A 21,524-nucleotide genomic window follows, 5' to 3' on the forward strand; every position below is an offset into this window, starting at 1 on the left:
CTTCTTCTTCTCCTTCTTCTTCTTCTTCTTCTTCTTCTTCTTCTTCTTCTAACTTCGACGTTCATATCTGAGTCTATAAATTCAATTTCCAGCGTGCAGTTTACCCGTACTTAATACCACTTTGATATGATGGGTTGCAAATATTCATCTGTATAACCTTCATTCTGTCATACTTGGGGGGGGGGACACTTTTTAAGATTTTATGACCAGAAAATTCGCCCTTCAAATATCGATAAACCATAATGATCGTCATCTTTCTTTCTAAAAAATCAAACCTGGGACTTCAAAGAATTCTTCATGGAAGTTCCAGGTTTGAGAGTTGTTGGCCAAAAGTTTAAAAACCCGATTTTTCTCTAAGAATACAACTGTACTGTTTACCTTTGAGGGCGAATGACCGTTCTCTTCTCGTGTCTTTCCCAAGGTTTGAAGAATCCATCCTTGTCCGTTCTTCGTGTTCGTTGATCCTATTCCGACTTTATGGAAATGAAAGCTGTATCCTTTAGATGGATCCGTGTCACCCAGGCTGCAGAAAGAAATCACAACATTTACAACAATGGGTTTGTATTTCTCAAAATTGGAAAATCAAATCAATAAATCAATCAATAGATAAATAAATTATATTTAATTTTCTCATATTTTCATATTCATTGACTTTAACGTTGATTTTATAGGAAATTGCACATATGGAGTATAAAATACATTTTTGACCAATATTGAATATTTGTTATAAGAAATTGTACAAATGGGATGTTATAATCCCGTTTTCAACCATTTATTGAATATTTTGCAACCTCGGAGATTGCCCTGAATATCAAAATGTATGGAGGTGGCAAATAGCTTAGATGAGATATAGTGTATTGTATGTAGTATGTTATATTTTAGTTCTATTAGAGTAAACGAGGATAAAGATCACCCAGACCAAAGCATTTTGGTACACAGAGTGTTACTAAATTATGTCAATAACTTTATTATCCGAAACAGAATTACAATGATATAATTCATATCTTCTTTATTGTCAACGAATGGGGTATAAGCGTGGTACTCATTTACAAGTACAAAAACAATACTAGGTATTATTGCTGTTATGCTTCTGTTATTATTATTATTATTATTATTATTATTATTATTATTATTATTATTATTATTATTATTATTATTATTATTATTGTTATTATTATCATTATTATTATTATTATTATTATTATTATTATTATTATTATTATTATTATTATTATTATTATTATTATTATTATTGGTGGTATTACAGTTGTTATATTTTTGTGGTTATTAATGGTATCATTCTATTCATTGGTTCCATTTACCTTTTTTTTTCTCACTTTCATGTATGTTGTCATCAAATTGTATGAATTATTGACGAAAGCCTAAGATTAAATTAAATAAACGTTGAAACTTTCTATTAGTGTTAAGTGTTAGAGTCGAATGTGTGTAGAATGAGCCTTTCTTGTGTGTAGAGATAGTTTCTAGTATTCGCTGTCAAATAATTTGTTTTTGATCATCGTTCAATCCCTATCAAGAGCTGGATGGCGGAACCTAACGGAAGCCCTACTGGTAAAACCAGTTCGTGTGTTATTCTCCTATTACTGGCCAACACCCGTATAGTAACACCATTCCCTTTTGTATCGCTCTAAACATATATATTTATATTGTGTAATTTTGTTTCTACCTTAATGGGCTTCAACAGTCGTGACGTCACTTCTCTCGTAATGACGCATTGTAACTTAGTAACTGGTTCTAAACTGTCGGAACAATGGCGGACGCCCTTATGAAATACTTCTCCGACGAGCATAAAAGTGTTTCCAGAGGAGAAAAACATTATTAATGCATGTAGGTATATCTCCTAAGACAGACAACAAACACATTCACATACAGACACTGCATACACCACAATAGCCCAACACAACCACAAACACACGCGCACACACACACCTACGCGCACACACACACACACACACACACACACACAACAATAAAACTGATGACTTGTGGAGTAACATATCATGAACAACCAACACTACAACATTGCATTCACAATCAACCACATTACAATACAATACACACTATAACTTCACGGCAAGACACATTCGAACAATGACAGACAAACAGACAGAACTTAACACACAGACACACGCAATAATGAACAAGGATTAAATAACAACGCCAAATACATACAAAGACTTAGCCATCCTAACATTAAATTTAAAAGGCATTAAGAAACAAAACAAGCAACGTTATTGACTTTATCACAAAAACAAGAAGCAACCCAAATGTGACCCTCCGCCTCAAAACGGTATTAAGTCGGATTTTTCAATTTTGGGTTTTTGGTACTCAATCATAGCTTATTTTATGCGTTAAAATTTGATACCAAATTTATAAAATTCTGATTCTTCATTGCCGAAATATGACCGTTTGAAGTAGGGAGAGTGTAAAAACCAAGTTTTGAGAAAATCGACTTTGTTGTGAGGCACCGTTTTCAAGCACTATGAAATCAATGGGCAAAGATAACTCCTTAGATACGAGCATTGGAAACTTGACGAGAATAGTAAAATTTGCAGAGACGTCAATTTTCAATTTGACTCACAGGAATTTCAGGCACCGCTCGGAGGAATTTCTATGCCGAAAGAGGAATTTCCGCACACTAAAAAAAGGGAATTTGGATGATATTTGCTATCGTGCTTAAATATTGTATAGATCTAAATAGATAACTGATTAGAACTATAATTATGATATATAAACACATTGCCAAATACAGCCCCAAAGTTTCCTTATTTCAAATGAAGTAAAGCTCCAAATCCTAATGGTAGTGAGGATGATGTTGTGTTGGTGGTGGTAGTAGTAGTAGTAGTAGTAGCAGTAATAGTAGTAGTAGTAGTAGTAGTAGTAGTAGTAGTAGTAGTAGTAGTAGTAGTAGTAGTAGTAGTAGTAGTAGTAGTAGTGATGATTATGACGATGTGATAATGGCTGTAATAGTAGTAGTAGTAGTAGTAGTAGTAGTAGTAGTAGTAGTAGTAGTAGTAGAAGTAGTAGTAGTAGTAGTAGTAGTAGTAGTAGTAGTAGTAGTAGTAGTAGTAGTAGTGATGGTGGTGGTGGTGGTGATGGTGGTGGTGGTGGTGGTTGTGGTGGTAGTGATGATGATGTGGTGGTGGTGGTGGTGGTGGTGGTTGTAGTTGTAGTGGTGGCTGTGGTAGTAGTAGTAGTAGTAGTAGTAGTAGTAGTAGTAGTAGTGATGATGTGGTATGGGTGGTTGTAGTGGTAGAAGTGATGATGTAGTGGTGGTGGTTGTAGTAGTAGTGGTAGTGATGATGATGTGGTGGTGGTGGTGGTTGTGGCTGTAGTAATTGTGGTTGTGATGAAAATGCGGTGCTGGTGGTTGTAGTGTGTGTGTGTGTGTGTGTGTGTGTGTGTGTTTGAAAGAGAGAGAGAGAGAGAGAGAGAGAGAGAGAGAGAGAGAGAGAGAGAGAGATTGAGAGTGCTAAAAGTGCATCTTGTGATAAGTAGTTTGAGGTTATAGTATATTGTGGTTTGCTATTACATTTCTTAATGTGTTCAGTGCTGGAAGGCTGCTTTTCACAGTGCTCTTAAAATTATTGCATTTTACGGCTGTTTTAAGTGTTGTTTCAGGGGATTTCTTATGACTTTGTGCTGCTTTTGACGAAATTTCGTGAATTTTAAACGATTAAGTTAGCAATATTATAAAATTTTGTAATTTTTCGCAAGGATTTTATCATCTATTGAGACCATTTTTGTTTACGTTTTACAATTTTAAGAAGAAAAAAATAACAGTGAGCTATTTTAATCTTATTAAAACGGTCGACGATGAACATCGAAAATGACAACACCTAATTATTGTTATATCTATTCACCCCAACACCTACGTACAATACAACACACAATTAATAATACACCGAATTTAGAAATAGTGAACATTTTGAGATCTTTTGATTTATTCAAGACATACAGAAAAATAATAAAAAGAAGAAATAAAGGTGGAAGGAAACAAAAACGAAAACCAGGAGAAGCCAAAGAAAAAAATTAAAAACAACTCAGTCAAATTAAAATGCAATAATTTAAATTCTACTAATAACAATGACGGAAGGCAACGGAAAACCACCGTCACTAACAAACTTTCTCAGGACATCAGCTGTCCCGAACACGTTGAACGTTTCAAACTGGTGCGAAATGAAATAATCACATTGGCCACGTGGAATATACGTACATTAAACCATTTAGGAAAATTTGAAAACGTTATTCAAGAAATGAAAAAGTTCCAAATTAACATCCTTGGAATCTCAGAAACGAAGTGGAAAGGAGAAGGAGTGGTTAAAGAAGATGATTTTGTATTGTATTATGCAGGGGGGAAACATCATGAAAAAGGAGTTGGAATTCTTTTAGACAAATCAACATCAAAGTGCTATTTAGATCATGTAGCAATCTCAGAAAGAGTTATTTTAGTAAAGTTGAAAGGAAACCTGTTTAATGTTAATATTATTCAAATATACGCCCCGACATCAGACAGTGACGAAAACATAACTGAGACTTTCTATCAAGATATGGAACAAGCATTAAAACAATGTAAATCTGATGACATTCGTCTAATAATTGGTGATTTCAATGCAAAGGTTGGTAATGAGAGAGTTGAAAATATCGTTGGCCCCCACGGACTATGTATCAAAAATGATAGAGGGGAAAGACTTGTCGACTGGTGCAGATTGGAAAACCTTACTATTGTCAATACATGGTTTAAAACCCACGATAGAAAGAAGTGGACATGGATAAGCCCAGGTGACCTTTATAAAAATCTGATAGACTTTATTCTTGTCCAACATCGATTCAGAAATATCGTACGCAACGCAACAACTATTCCAAGCGCAGATTGCAATAGTGACCACAGACCTGTCAAGGCCACGATAAAAATAAAAATTAAAAAATAAAGAAGAAGAAAGTGGAACCAAAACTGCAATGAGATCTATTGAGAATTAACCATCAAATAAAAAATGATTACAAAGAATGCGTGAAAGAAAAAAGTGAAAACTTGACCTTGGATAAAGAAATCTCTAGTGTGAACACGGGTCCCCAGATTATGCGAGAAGAAGTAGAAGCTGCTTGCAAAGAGATGAAAAAGGGGAAAGCGGTAGGCCAAGATAGCTTCTCAATAGAATTGATTGACGCCTTCGACGATCTGGGAATAGACATTCTGACAAAAGCCTTTAATGTCTTATATGAAAAGGGTGAATTGCCTAATGTCTTAAGACAATCAGTATTCATTACGATACCCAAAAAACACGATACTATTGACTGTGACCAACACAGAACAATCAGCATAATGAGCCAGCCCACAAAAATTATGTTAAGAATACTTATGAAAAGAATAAGGAGAAAGATCTCTCCAGAGATAAGTGACGAGCAGCAAATGGGTTTAATGAGTTCACGATTTTTGTATATTTGGTCATGATATTGAGTACTAGAAAATTACTTTCTTTGATCGGTTTTCTTGGTATTTGGGGATAAAAGCATTAAGTTATAGTTGGTATTTATCATTTAGGCGTACGATATTATTTGGGCGTACCGTATTTGTTATTTGGGCGTTCAGATTATTTAGACGTACGACCTTTGATTATTTAAGGGTAAAAGGAATTGTGGGACAGTTTACGATAGGATATAAAACAGTGTTTCTGATCAAACGGGGATCATTCTACCTTTTGATTCTTTTCTACATTCTGTGTTCTACTTCATGTTGCGCTGCACTTTCCTAAGTATGCTGCAAGTTCTAATATCCTACTAAGAATCTTTATTTTATGGACTTAGAAATATTCCACAAATATTGAAAATGGTTACTTAGGCAAAATGACTTTACATTTGGACTGATTTTACGGATTTGGAATTTATGAAACTGATTGAACTATGACCATGCTAATTGATTTGGATTTGGAATTTATCACAACAAATAAAACTGTAAGAAATGAAACTTGGAATCTGGACTTTTATTTGAATGTCTTGATGTTGTACATTCAATTATCATCATCGGCCCCTGAACTCTGTAGTCATTATTAACATCTACAACACAACGCAAAATGTTATCAATATCATCTATCAAAAAGCGATTATAAGCCATTACAATATATGATTAACTACGCCACAGTATGTATGTTTGTTCACTATGAATATTACTCCGGCATAATACCATTATAGACAATGAATGATATACGGAGGTGAACGCAAAGAGAAACTTATATCCAAATACCTCCTGCTTACCTTGGGTCATATCCATGAACCTCACAACCAAATTTTTGAATAGCATCATCAAAGGTTACATCAGTGGATAATCTGAATGAATAAACAAAAGGAAAATAAAACTATGGGTATTTTACAAAAATGTCAAACATTAACAATATTATAATGTATGATTGTTAGTTATAGGACATATATAATCAACATATTAAACACAACATAATAATAAAGGTAAGAGAGCTTTTGTTTGTCATCAAAACACAGAGGAATGGAGCAATCTGCCAGAAGATATAGTGGCAGCACCATGTCATAGGCAGGTCTTGGAGGTACTTGGCAACATGATGCAGTGGTTTCCTTTTTGCTTTATTTATTTTTATTGTTTTATTTGGTGTGTTTTTCTATGGGTGTCCCCCGGGGGGGGGGGGGGTTGTCTTGTTTTTTTTGTGTGTTTTTTTTTTGTCTTTCTATTTATCTTTATTGCTGTTTGTTTTTTTTTTTGTTTTTTTTTTTTTGGTTTTTGATTTGTTCTGTTTTTGTTTCTTTTTTGTGTGTTGTGTGATAGATGTAGTGTAGAATGTTAGGTGTAGTCCGTTGATGTAATGCGTTAGACGTATGTGTTAGGCATACTTTGTTTTAAATGCTCTATGTTTAATGTAGAGCGTTGGGTGTGGTATGTTGGAAGTAGTGTATTAAATGTAGGTATGTGTTAGGTTTAGTGTACTTGCTGTAGTGTGTTAGATACAGTGTCTTGGGTGCAGCTTGCAGAAGCAGTGTGTTAGATGTAATGTGTTAAGTTTGAAATTCTTTTTTCGTTTTTACGAGATGAAGATCATTTTTATCGGTCACATTAGAAGGTTGCATTAGAAGGATGAGTTTTCTGGCCAAAATATTTTAAAAGGATTTTTTAAAAGAGTAAGGCAGTATAGCTTTCTTGAATATAATAAACACAATAGCCAAAATTGTGGTTTCAAAATACTGAACATCTTTCACTCTTTTTTTTTTTGGAACAGACGATTTAAAATGGGGGTGGCGTGCAATATCACATTGTACTTTTAAACGTAAACGGGTCAAAATTGGTTATGAATGCTCACAAAAAGCAACAAAGCCTTGACGTCACACATTATACTTTCCCGGTTCCTAATTCCTTGGAAGTTTGCATGCAACCAGTCCTTCGGGAAACATAGTGAACAAGTTACATATTGAATCAAAAGGTGGGATAACTATTTTACTAGCAGGGTACATCCGCAGATTTTAAGGAATACGGAACATAAAAGAGCGAGCATAGAATACTTTCAGTGACGACCAGCATATATTTAGTAAATAAGATGTCATCACTCTACAGCCAAAAGATCTATTACACAAGGTATGTATTCCGCCCATAGGAAGAATATTCTTACACTTCCAAAGAAATAGGAACCAGTTTTTTTACATCCCCTTTTTCTTCCCTGTTAGAAATCCAGTTCGCACGGGTTGGCGTGAAAAGGTGGTGCGCATGTAATGGTAATAGACACGTAAATGTGCTAGACATGTAAAGGTGGTAGACATGTACTGGTGGTTGACACGTAAATGAAGTAGACATGTAAAGGTGGTAGATATATAAAGTGGTAAAAGTGTAAGGGTGACAGAGATGTGCAGGTGGTAGACATATAATAAATATAAGACACACGTAAATACGATAGACATGTAAATTTTGTAGACACCTAAAGGTGGAAACATGTAAATGTGGAAGACATGTAAAGGTAATAAACACGTAAATGAAGGAGACGTGTAAAAGTGGTAGACACGTAAATGGAGTAGACATGTAAAGATGGTAGACATGTAAAGGTGGTAGACGTGTAAAGGTGGTAGACATGTAAAGTTTGTAGATATGTAAAGGTGGTAGAAGTGTAAAGGTGGTAGACATGTAAAGGTGGTAGACGTGTAAAGGTGGTAGACATGTAAAGGTGGTAGACACGTAAATGGAGTAGACATGTAAAGGTGGTAGACACGTAAATGGAGTAGACATGTAAAGGTGGTAGACATGTAAAGCTGGTAGACATGTAAAGCTGGTAGACACGTAAATGGAGTAGACATGTAAAGGTGGTAGACATCTAAATGTGGTAGACGTGTAAAAGTGACAGACATGAACAGGTGGTAGACAAGTAAAGGTAAGAGACACGTAAATGTGGTAGACGTGAAAAGGTGGTAGGCATGTAAAGGTGGTAGACATGTAAAAGTGGAATTGTAATAATAAAAACAAATACATTTGAATTAAATTAAATACTCACCCAAAGGAGTAGACAAGACAACTTTTTGGGTCAAATTTATACTTTTGTTCTTCACATACATCCCAGCCCCCATCACCTGTATGGCCCATTCGAACACGACGGCTACACAGAACTTGGGTACCGTGTATATACCTGGAAGTAGGGAGAAAATGTGGATTTTCATATCACATATTATTTCCTCCCCCCCCCTCCTCCCATCACCCACATAACCCATTTAAACACGACAGCTACACAGAATTTGGGTACTTTTTATATACCTGAGTGTGGGGAGAAATTGTGGATTTACGTACCATGTTCTTTTTTTATCCTCCCCTCCCCTCCTCTTCCCTTCACCATTCCATGAGGGAACTTTACACTATGTTTCCTTGTAAAAGTGTTTCCTAATGTTAAAAATCCAAATTGTTAAGCTTCTATAAAGTGAAGCCTATATAGAGTTATTGAACCCTCAGGATCTAATATTCATGACTTTTACACGGATTGAGAATTTTGAATTAAGTCGATTATGGATCTAACATAATCAGCTACCTATTTCACTGCTGAGTGGACTGGGAGGGGGAGGAATCTCGAATTAACCCTGAATTAAACGCTCTCCCTTTGTGTTTGTGAATCAAGTGCCTAGTGGCTCTGTAAAACTACTTTTTTGTTGAGGGTAGATCAAACAACAGAACGCTATCCCTTAGTTACTTTCTTATCCTATTTATCGTTCTACGTGTTATGTGTTGCTGTTGGTCAGGGACATTTTGTAAAGCGCTTTGAGCACATTTAGTGGATATTGTGCTATATAAAAGCTCAAGTTTCTTTTTTTTTTTTTTTTGCTTGTTTTTTTATGCTTGAACCCTATCTTTCTCGTTTGAAGGTCATTTTTGTCATCTGTCTCCAAGACCATACACCAACTTTCATTTCTCTTTTGTTGCTTCTCAATGTTTCCATTCTCAGTGTTTTAGACTGTACATCTGTGAACTTGTGGATACATACAATGTCGTCTGCAAAGTCGAGATTTTATAGCGTCTCCGTAAATGTCCAGCTGAGTCCGGTTTTCTTGTTGTCTACTGATTCCTTCATGATCCAGTCGATTGCAAGGCAGAAAAGAAAAGTAGATAAATTGCAGCCTTGCTTCACTCATGTGTCAATATTAGAACCTTCTGTTACATTGTTCCCTCAAATTACCTTGGCATGGGAGTTTTTATAGAGCATCGGAATGATGTAAACATTTTTGTAGGAATGCCATAGTGCCATAGAATACTCCAGAGAGCTGTGGACACTATCGAAAGACTTCTCAAAGTCTATGAAGTTTGCAAATAAGAGTGAATTCCATGCCTGCGACTGTTCGAATATTTGTCTTAGGGTGAGGATATGGTCAGAGCATGAGCAGCTCTTTCGAAATCCTGCTTTCTGTTTTCTGAGCTTCGGTTCTATTGCTAGATTCATGCGGTTCAAAACTATTCTGCTAAATATTTTGCTTGTGATTGAGAGCAACACGAGGCCTGACCAATTTCCACAACCAGATAGATCTCCCTTTTTGGGCAGTTTGACAATTAATTCAACACTCGATTCCGTAGATAGTTCTTCTGATTTCTAGATATCTGAGAATATCTTTTGCAAGATTTGGGGAGTGGTTTCCTTTTCTATTTTCAACATTTTAGCTGTCACTTGGTCCTCACCTGCTGCTTTGCCTGTGTTGAGACTATTAATTGCACTTTTATTTCGTTGGACATTCTGTATTGATCTGTAGATCTATTAGTGCAGGCCTGCTGTTTGTACGTGTTTTTGGTGGTGCTCTGTTCAAATCAGTTTCGAAATGTTCTTTCTATCGTTCCATTTGCTTTAATTTTCCGGGTAGTAAATTTCCTTCTAAATCTTTTACAGGTAGATCACAATTCTGGAAGTCTTTAGACAGCATTTTGGATGTCTTGTACAGAAAGGCTATCCCTAATGGAGTAAAACTTCCACTTATATAGAATTGAAGTATATGTTCCCGAATTTTCGAAACAATTTACCATTCAAAACGACAATATTGTTGTCAAGAATTACAGCCCTTGAATATATTGTGTTTAATACAAGCATCGATGAAGGCGATCTATATTGAGGTTTTTGTCAAACTGAGTCATCGATTACATGACTTGTATTTTTCTTCCTTGCTTTGTCTGGCACCATTTCATGAACACCTTTTTCAGATCTTCATCTTACACTAGACACGCCACACAACTAAAAACAAGTCGTTAGTTTGGACACTTTGGAAATCGTGATTTTTATACAGCTTTGATATAACCGGCATTGTTTCTTAAGGAATTGGGGATTTTTAATTAAACTTGACAAGAACAAACTTAAGAGCTTGTTCTTGTTGCTTGTAATTTTCAAAAGATTCTAACTTATCCTTGCATTGAATCAGCGTGATAATTGTTCAACTTTTGATCTCGCACCCTATACATTTAATAAACAAATCATAATATACTAATTAAAATATAGAATCAACCAAATCAATGCGAGTCCAAGACCAAGCCTTGTTAGAGACCGGAGTTCAAGTAGAAAATTTTGATTCAAAGTTACCATCAAATATTAACAATATCTAGCCATGTGACAAGCAAATGGAATTTACTTCAAAACTGTGTTATCTAATTTTCTTTTATTAAACATGTTTACTTGTGATGATATGATGATGTTGATGATGATGATGATGATGATGATGATGATGATGATGATGATGATGATGATGATGATGATGATGATGATGATCTGTCTCTACTTACCCATGGTAGAAATCAGAGAGTTCCTTGACAGACATTTTTGCTAGCACTGAGTCATCGGGTATAGGAATGGGTTCATCTTTCTTCTTCTTTGGTCCTGGAGTTTCTTTTACTTTGGGCAGTCCCTGGGTAAAGGTAGTGCTTTTTGTTTCTCGTGTCTCTTCTTTTCCGATTGATGTCAACAAACTTCCATGATTTTCCCCCTGAGATACAATAAATCATGTGTGTAGGCAGATTCTTGGGATATCAGTACGCAAAAGAGCGAGAGTGGATCATCTTTATTGACGACAAGCAAATATTTAGACTAGAAAATAAGATGCCATCACTCTGAAACCAGAAGATGAATTACACAAAGTATATCTCCTGTTCTCCGGCAGAGTGGTTTTACACTTCCAATATAATAGAAACCAGTTTTATGACACCACACCATTCTTACCTATTATGCTACCTCTATTCCTTCGGGTTAAAAATCTTTTTTTTCCATTATCAACCAATGTACGATAACTGATATATACTAGTGATGAAAAGAAAGTTTACACTTGTTTTACCTACAGAATTGGTATGAAATATTGTTCTGGATTATTTAAAACCTATGTGTAATCATAGTACTATCATTTATCTTTCATTTTGTTAGAATTTGTAACGTATATGGTTGATCTTGTATGCAACATAGAATTTTTAAATCATGATCTTCAAGAAGGGAAGTCACTTATAATAATAATAATAATAATAATAATAATAATAATAATAATAATAATAATAATAATAATAATAATAATAATAATAATAATAATAATAATAATAATAATATAATAATAATAATAATAATAATAATAATAATAATAATAATAATAATAATAATAATAATAATAATAATAATAATGAAAGTACTTAGTGTTCCTTCTGCTACTGCTGCTGCCACTAATGACATCCCTTAATTATTATTATTATTTTTTACATTTTTTGTATTTATTTTCAATTCCATTATATTTATTTTCCAACAATAATCTACACGTTTTTATATTTCATTTTATATTTCACTTTCTAAGTGGCATTACACAGTTCCTCCCCGCCTCCCCTCTTTTCACTTAATTAATTGCACACTTTTTAGAAATATCTAGTATTTTAATTTGTGCTTCCTTACAAAGGAGCATAATATTTCCTGCCAACCAATGTTTTGTTTATTCATCTTAACTACGCCACTACTACATCATCTCATTCATCTGTGGTGTTTCAATCATACAGTTTTGTTGATAAAGGGGAAACCCGAAACGTTCATTTAATCTGTTTTTGTAATTAAATTGAAGCTTGCATTCATTATTTATTTCTTCGAGCCCTCGAGCAGCAACAATCACACGAAGAAGGGAAGTAACAAGTCAAAACATACACTATAATTTTGACAAACAATGACATTTTAATAACTTGCGTTCATTTCATTTGAAAGTAAAGGTGAATCTAATTCATTCAGTAAGGAGTATGTCCCCCGTTCGCTCCAATCACAGCATTGCATCTCCTACGCATGGAATTGGTCAATCTGGCCAGCTGGTGTTGAGGAATGTTATCCCAAGCTGTTCTTATGGCGTGGAACAGTTGATGTTCATTTTGCGGGTCTAACGAACGGACTTGGCGGCCGATTATGTTCTATATAAGTACCATCGGATTTAGATCGGGGGATATTGCAGGCCACAGGCTGATAACGTTCACATTATTTGCTGCTATAAAATCCATTGCTCTGTGGGATGGTGCATAGTCGTGTTGGAATGAAAAATTGGGATGTCCATGAAAAAAATGGAATAACATGGGGTTGTAAAATGTGCTGGATGTACCTTGCACCGGTTAAGGATACATCTACTTGGACTAGAGTAATTGTCCTATAGTCTCTGATTATTCCACCCCACACCATCACTTGTCCATATCCTCTGTTTGGGGATTCCACGACACACATGAATCGTGAAATCACTCGTGTGATCTTCGGTAACAACGTAATCTACCGTCATTTCTTCCAATCACAAAGCGTGATTCATCTGAGAAGAGAACAAATGACCACGCATGCATTGTCCAACGCAGATGAGTACGCGCCACTGAAGATGGACCAACCGGTGATGAGCAGTAAGAAGTTGTCGCATCGACGGACGTTTGCGATAATGTCATGCTCTCTAAGTTTGCAACGAACAGTGTGTCGACTAATACGTGTACCCGGGAACGCTAGCGCAGTTTCAGTCGCCGTCCTAAAACAATACCGTAGATGTAGGCTGCGTATAAAACGGTCCTAACATTGTGTTGTTACTCGTGGTCTGCCAGTTCGATTTCGGTCCCTTACCGTTTGTGTTATTTCAAATCGATCCAGTAAGAAATATATAGTTCTCCTTGTGATATTAAACATTCTTGCAACATTGGTCACAGACTGTCCAGCTTGAAGATGACCAATGGCACGTGCACGTTGTTCTAAACTAAGTCATGGCATCGCGTAGATTAATTGGATGGTATTTTGTGTTGTGATCTCCTGCCTTGAATGTTCAAGAAGACATGGATGACAAAAAAATAATCTAGACACTTCCTGTCCACAGTAAGGGGCTAAAAGGTTATTTTAGCACGTGCGCGACGTGGTGAGCGAATTTCAGGTTAAAATAAAAAACATCGACTACCTGTACACAGAAAGGCTAATGGTGGAAAATCATTAGCCTACGTCAACGGATAAAAAAGTAACGACGATTTTGAATTTGTATACTTTCTTTTGATCTCAAGTATATATCGAGTGCGAGAAAAAAACCCAGAAACCGCCGGACCATAACTAATGCATGTCTGAAATTTCACTACAAGTAAACCAATTTATTTCAGAAAAGTGAGTGGAGCAGGCACTTATGTTGGTAACAACAAGATATGAAGTGAATAGAAAAGTGCCAGAAGACAATAGAGAATAAAAAATTTTTTTTTCGCGGCGGTGGTGGGGTTTGAACCTGCGACCTTATTGGTACGACAACTCCGCCTGGCAGGTGAGAGCGTGGCTCTACCGTGTGAGCTATCCACGAACACAAAATATTCGTTTCAAACTCAAAGTCATTACTAGATCCCTCTCTCACCCACTTCTTGAGACCACCGATTCGTTCGTACACCACCATCGCGAATAATTTTGACCAGCAGTTAAGCTTAATAGCCAATATTCTCAACACAAACATATAACATAGAAACGATTGAGACATTGAGTATGCTCCGGTGTATGGGGTGAATTTTTAATTCAGAAAAGTGAGTGGAGCAGGCACTTATGTTGGTAACAACAAGATATGAAGTGAATAGAAAAGTGCCAGAAGACAATAGAGAATAAAAATATTTTTTTTCGCGGCGGTGGTGGGGTTTGAACCTGCGACCTTATTGGTACGACAACTCCGCCTGGCAGGTGAGAGCGTGGCTCTACCGTGTGAGCTATCCACGAACACAAAATATTCGTTTCAAACTCAAAGTCATTACTAGATCCCTCTCTCACCCACTTCTTGAGACCACCGATTCGTTCGTACACCACCATCGCGAATAATTTTGACCAGCAGTTAAGCTTAATAGCCAATATTCTCAACACAAACATATAACATAGAAACGATTGAGACATTGAGTATGCTCCGGTGTATGGGGTGAATTTTTAATTCAGAAAAGTGAGTGGAGCAGGCACTTATGTTGGTAACAACAAGATATGAAGTGAATAGAAAAGTGCCAGAAGACAATAGAGAATAAAAATATTTTTTTCGCGGCGGTGGTGGGGTTTGAACCTGCGACCTTATTGGTACGACAACTCCGCCTGGCAGGTGAGAGCGTGGCTCTACCGTGTGAGCTATCCACGAACACAAAATATTCGTTTCAAACTCAAAGTCATTACTAGATCCCTCTCTCACCCACTTCTTGAGACCACCGATTCGTTCGTACACCACCATCGCGAATAATTTTGACCAGCAGTTAAGCTTAATAGCCAATATTCTCAACACAAACATATAACATAGAAACGATTGAGACATTGAGTATGCTCCGGTGTATGGGGTGAATTTTTAATTCAGAAAAGTGAGTGGAGCAGGCACTTATGTTGGTAACAACAAGATATGAAGTGAATAGAAAGTGCCAGAAGACAATAGAGAATAAATTTTTTCGCGGCGGTGGTGGGATTTGAACCCGCGACCTTATTGGTACGACAACTCCGCCTGGCAGGTGAGAGCTGGTGGGGCTACTATTGACGCTGCCTGAGTAATCTCACTGGGGTATCCACACACAAATATTCGTTTCAAACTCAAAGTCATTACTAGATCCCTCTCTCACCCACTTCTTGAGACCACCGATTCGTTCGTACACCACCATCGCGAATAATTTTGACCAGCAGTTAAGCTTAATAGCCAATATTCTCAACACAAACATATAACATAGAAACGATTGAGACATTGAGTATGCTCCGGTGTATGGGGTGAATTTTTAATTCAGAAAAGTGAGTGGAGCAGGCACTTATGTTGGTAACAACAAGATATGAAGTGAATAGAAAAGTGCCAGAAGACAATAGAGAATAAAATATTTTTTTCGCGGGGTGGTGGGTTTGAACCTGCGACCTTATTGGTACGACAACTCCGCCTGGCAGGTGAGAGCGTGGCTCTACCGTGTGAGCTATCCACGAACACAAAATATTCGTTTCAAACTCAAAGTCATTACTAGATCCCTCTCTCACCCACTTCTTGAGACCACCGATTCGTTCGTACACCACCATCGCGAATAATTTTGACCAGCAGTTAAGCTTAATAGCCAATATTCTCAACACAAACATATAACATAGAAACGATTGAGACATTGAGTATGCTCCGGTGTATGGGGTGAATTTTTAATTCAGAAAAGTGAGTGGAGCAGGCACTTATGTTGGTAACAACAAGATATGAAGTGAATAGAAAAGTGCCAGAAGACAATAGAGAATAAAAAATTTTTTTCGCGGCGGTGGTGGGGTTTGAACCTGCGACCTTATTGGTACGACAACTCCGCCTGGCAGGTGAGAGCGTGGCTCTACCGTGTGAGCTATCCACGAACACAAAATATTCGTTTCAAACTCAAAGTCATTACTAGATCCCTCTCTCACCCACTTCTTGAGACTACCGATTCGTTCGTACACCACCATCGCGAATAATTTTGACCAGCAGTTAAGCTTAATAGCCAATATTCTCAACACAAACATATAACATAGAAACGATTGAGACATTGAGTATGCTCGGTGTATGGGGTGAATTTTTAATTCAGAAAAGTGAGTGGAGCAGGCACTTATGTTGGTAACAACAAGATATGAAGTGAATAGAAAGTGCCAGAAGACAATAGAGAATAAAATATTTTCGCGGCGGTGGTGGGTTTAACGCGACTTTGGTAAAATTTTTATTCTCTATTGACTTCTGGCACTATTCTATTCACTTCATATCATGTTGATCTCACCACTTCTGAGACTACCATGTCTACACACACATTTTTGAATTAAATAAATATCTAACACAAACATTAACTAGACGATGAGCATTGTAGCTCCATGTATGGTAATTTCTTAATTCATATGTAGATGGACTTATGTTGTTCAAATATTGTATAAGTGAATCAAATGCGAGACAATAAAATATTTTTCCGCGGTGGTGGTTTGATTTTTAACAATACAGTCTCTGGCATTTCTATTCACTTCATATGTTGTACCACATAAGTGCGTCCATGATGAATTAAAATTCACCCATCACGGGATACTCAAGTTAATCGTTCTGTTATGTTTGTTGAGAATATAGCTATTAAGCTTAACTGTGTCAAAATATTCCGATGTTGTACGAGAATCGGTGTCTCAAGAAGTTGAGAGAGGATTAGTAATGACTTTGATTTGAAACGAATATTTTGTGTTCGGGATAGTCACAGTAAGCCACGCTCTCACCTGCCAGGCGGAGTTGTCGTACCAATAAGGTCGCAGGTTCAAACCCCACCACCGCCGCGAAAAAATTTTTATTCTCTATTGTCTTCTGGCACTTTTCTATTCACTTCATATCTTGTTGTAAACCAATTTATTGAACTTTATGTACACAACTTTTCTAGAAAATATATTGAGTGAACTTAATTATCTAGATGATTATTGTAAATGATACACCTCAAAATTGCCATATCCAAGATTTTGACTTAATTTTCTCAAATTTGGTGTGATCTATCGATCCCCCATTTTGCTTTATGACTGTGCGTAGTATCTTTATTCCATAATCCCATTGATTTTCTAATGTCTTAAGATAAGATACGATATACTTTATTGGTCCTGAATGGAAATTATTATAATGTTACACATCATTCATCGTTATATTAGCAGAGATTTATACACTGTCATGAAATAATTGATGGAAATACGTAGCTAATTAAAAGCAAAATAAACATCAAATATAATAAAATAAAAGAAAATATTCATAAAATATACAGCAGTTACAAGCAATGCTATAAAACTCGGACATGAAAGTAGAGTTAGAGTTGTAATAATGGATTTGTAATGTAACTAGAATTTTGAAAATAGATTGGGAAGGATTGCACATAGCCAACCCAGGTTGATAAAAAGTGGAAATAAAGCATGGTATTTGAATGTATAAATATATTAATAATGTCGATATAGCACAATGTAAACATGCATAAATAAATAGATTTTAGAGAGAACTAATTGATGAAAATACGATGCTACTTATAAAAACAAAGCTCCATATTGGTTTTGTAATGTAAATAGAATTTTGAAAATAAATTGGGAAGGATTGCACAGAGCCAACACAGGTTGATAAAAAGTAAAAATAAAGCATGGTATTTGAATGTATAGATAAATAATAATAATTATATATAGCACCATGTAAACATGCATAAATAAATAGATTTTAGAGTGAATATAGTATCTTTCAAATGTCATGTAAAAATCATCCTAAAGTTTCGTATTACTGATTGTAAAATGAATTAAAATATCTTTGTCTTTTGGCTTTCATGTGTATTAGTCTGTTACTCCTGTGGCTTATTTTGAATTCAGTGTACATAGGGTGGAACTCGTCTCTTTGAATTTAGTTAATCTTAACATTAGCAATATCTTTGTGAAAATCTTCAAAATTGTTCCATCCATCATTTCATAACATTCGATTAGCATGCTTTATTATTCTATTTATTTTTATTACTTCAGATTTTTTACAATTTCCACTCCAAGTAGCTACATAGATTTAGATAATGATTTGATTCCATGCAATTTGAATTGACTCTTTTAGCTCTCTTTTGTGTAACATGGCACGGTGTATGATTCTTACACACTGTTTGATACGTTGTCCATATAATGCTGTAGTCCATTGGATTCAGGTCAGGAGTCATTGGAGACAATTTAATTTAATCTTTATAAATAAATCAAATATGATTTCTGGGACTCATTGAAAATTTTGTAATATTGTTAGAAGAAAACTTATCACAGAATGTATCCCGATGGGACATTTGGTTTGTAATGAGAAGGGGTAACTGTCTACACAAGTAACTCAAGACGGGTAAAAACAAGACGCAAGTTTGGAATCTTCCGATATTGTAATTTTTGTACGACTTTGGTACAACCGGCATAGTTTCTTAACCAATAGTGGATTTTTAATCAAACTTGGCAAGTATAAACTTAAGTTATTGTTCCTGTTGTTTGCAAATTTTCGAATGTTTCTGATTTTTTAATAATATTGGAATAGCGTCATACTTTTTTTCCGGTTTCATCTCTCGCACCCTCTATTTCATTCATTCATTAATCTCATGATCTGATGATTGTCGGGGTGGGGGGGGGATACACAGGATACAAATCTCACCACTTTCCGTCATTCTTCTCTATTGTTGGCCTTCTCCAAGAGTTCCTTCATCTTCATTCCTGTCCATTCCTTGATATCGTCCATCCAAACTTTCCTTTAACTTCCTCTTATTCTTTCTCCTTAAAGGATACCCTCCATCACCGTTCTGCACAAACCTCACATTGTGGCCAAACCATGACAGTTTCCTTATTCTAACTGTGGTGATGAGGGGTTCCTGCCGTCCTGCACGATCTTGCACTTCTTCCAGTACGTTTTGATTAGTTCTGCATTATATATACCGCACCCACAGGAGTTCTCGACAACTTTGCATCTCAAAACAGAGAGTCTATGCGCTCTATTTCCGCAGTTAATGTCCATGCCTCGCAGCCGTGTAGCAAAATGGAAAGTACCAGTGATTTGCATTTATAGCTTAATTATTTTTTTTGAAACTGATTGGACTTTTCCATATTGTGCAAGTCCCGTTAGTGTTGCTGTTGACATTCATATTCTTGCCTGAATCTCAGTTGCACTGGTACCGTCCATGATTAGCAGAACATCCAAGTATTTAAATGTTGACACTTCCTCGAGTTTTTCATTATCGATTGAAATTCCGGCATGTCCATCATTTCTGCTGTTTACCAGTATCTGAGACTTTTCTGTACCTATTTCCATGCTGTACTGCATTGCTTTATGTTCAAGTGAGTTAGTTATATCTTGTAGTTCTTGTTCGCTTTCAGCCATGAAATTTATGTCGTCAGCAAACTCAAATTACACAGTTTCCTTCCGCTTAGTGATACAGAGATTTGACGATTTTCGAGAGCTTTGCTCATAATTTTCTCTAAGAACATATTGAAAAGCATTAGGGAGAGTATCCAGCCTTGTCTGACGCCTAGATTTGTTCGGAAGAACTCACCAAGCTCGTTGTTGTTGAGAACTGCACTTGACGCAGTATTATAGAGTGCTTCGATTATTTGGATTAGACCCTCTTCGAGACCATAAAAGCCTGATTTATCCCACAAACCGTCATGCCATACCTTGTCAAATGCCTTCTGGAAGTCTATGAAATTGTGAAATAGTTCTTTTTAGTGTTGAAGGAATTTTTCTGTTAGAATTCTGTTATTGAACACATGTTGTACTATGCTCCTTCCAACTTTATTTTTTTTTTCATTCTGTTTAGTATAATCCGCAGAAATATTTTACTTGGGTGGCTAATAAGACTTAAGATCTTATAGTTACTGCACTTTTTCAGATCTCCTAGAAAATGGGATAATTAGGGATTGTGTCCAGTCTTTTGGCCACCTTGTATCGTTCAATATCGTTTGGCATAAAATTGTAATGCCCATTGTATAATTGGGTTATTTTAAAACTTAATTAAATTCTTCCACAGTATTTCAAAATGATTTAATATTGATGCTTTTTAAATGTTCAACTCAGGTGTAAACATGGCTATAGGAAATGTCCGACATTGTAAGAATGTTAGTGCAAAAAAGACGCATAAAGGCGACTGGTACTGTATCAAAAAGATAGTTGCTTCCATATGGCTTGTGGGAGGAAGGGGAGGGGAACATTGTAAAATCGTGGCAATGCTCTATATAAATGTTCATATGTATTTATATTTTATTTTATTAATCAATTAATCTATTTATTTATTTATTTATATCTATTCATTCATTAATATATTCATCTAAGTATTTATTTATATATTTGGTGCGAGAAAAGTTTAGAAGCATGACCTGAGAAATTTGACCACAATCATACTCATTTATTGAAAGATTCTGTACACAAATTTTCAAGAAAATACATTGAAAAATGATAATTTGACGATTCATTTTACGACACATCGTAAACTTGGCAAATTTTTATATAATCCGCCCTCCCCCATTTTGTTTTATGACTGTACGTAAAAAAATATTTTCCCATGATTCAATTGATTTTCTGTCTTGAATTCAATCCCATGCATGCGATTCAATCTCATGCATTTCGAAATGACTCTTTTATCTCTGATTTCTTTTAAATCGTTGGGGCACCCATGCAAACCTTGTCATGTCTGACATCATAAACAAAAAGCTTTTGTCCATTGAATTCAAGTCAGGACCCATTGGAGGTCATTCGAAATAAATAAAATGTCATTTCCTCTTATATTTACGACAGAGTAGCGTTACTAGTGTAAATATATTAAAGGCAATTATTGAGAATAAAAAGGTACGGAATTAGGGCGATACGAGAAAAGAAGAACGTTTCTTTGTTTGTTTGTTTGTATCTGTGTGTGTGTGTGTGTGTGTGTGTGTGTTTGTGAGAGGGAGGGAGAGAGAGAGAGAGAGAGAGAGATAGAGAGAGAGAGAGAGAGAGAATTTATGAGGTATGAGAGATTTTTTATGTGTTTAGTTTTGTTAAGCTTTTACCTTTACCTTTACCAAAGAATTTACCCAATGGAAACCGTACGGTGCTCTTATTGACTAACCAACCAGCGG

The 21,524-nt window shown here is 35.8% G+C and overlaps 1 protein-coding gene across 2 annotated transcripts in view; it reads right to left on the bottom strand.

Annotated features, from left to right (window-relative positions):
- LOC144974718 (putative methyltransferase-like protein 24) overlaps window positions 1-21,524 on the bottom strand; it is a 55,935-nt gene that overhangs the window by 3,109 nt on the left and 31,302 nt on the right. For both annotated transcript variants that reach the window (XM_078917891.1, XM_078917892.1), the window contains exons 3-6: window positions 11,261-11,460; window positions 8,514-8,645; window positions 6,271-6,342; window positions 379-523 (exon numbers count right to left, since the gene is read on the bottom strand). In XM_078917891.1, coding sequence (XP_078774017.1) covers window positions 379-523; window positions 6,271-6,342; window positions 8,514-8,645; window positions 11,261-11,460 — 549 coding nt within the window. The remainder of the gene's footprint in view (window positions 1-378; window positions 524-6,270; window positions 6,343-8,513; window positions 8,646-11,260; window positions 11,461-21,524) is intronic.

The sequence above is a fragment of the Berghia stephanieae genome, chromosome 6 (assembly GCF_034508935.2).
Source record: "Berghia stephanieae isolate SIO BIC M18660-M18661 chromosome 6, UCSD_Bste_1.3, whole genome shotgun sequence".
Lineage (NCBI taxonomy): Eukaryota > Metazoa > Mollusca > Gastropoda > Nudibranchia > Aeolidiidae > Berghia > Berghia stephanieae.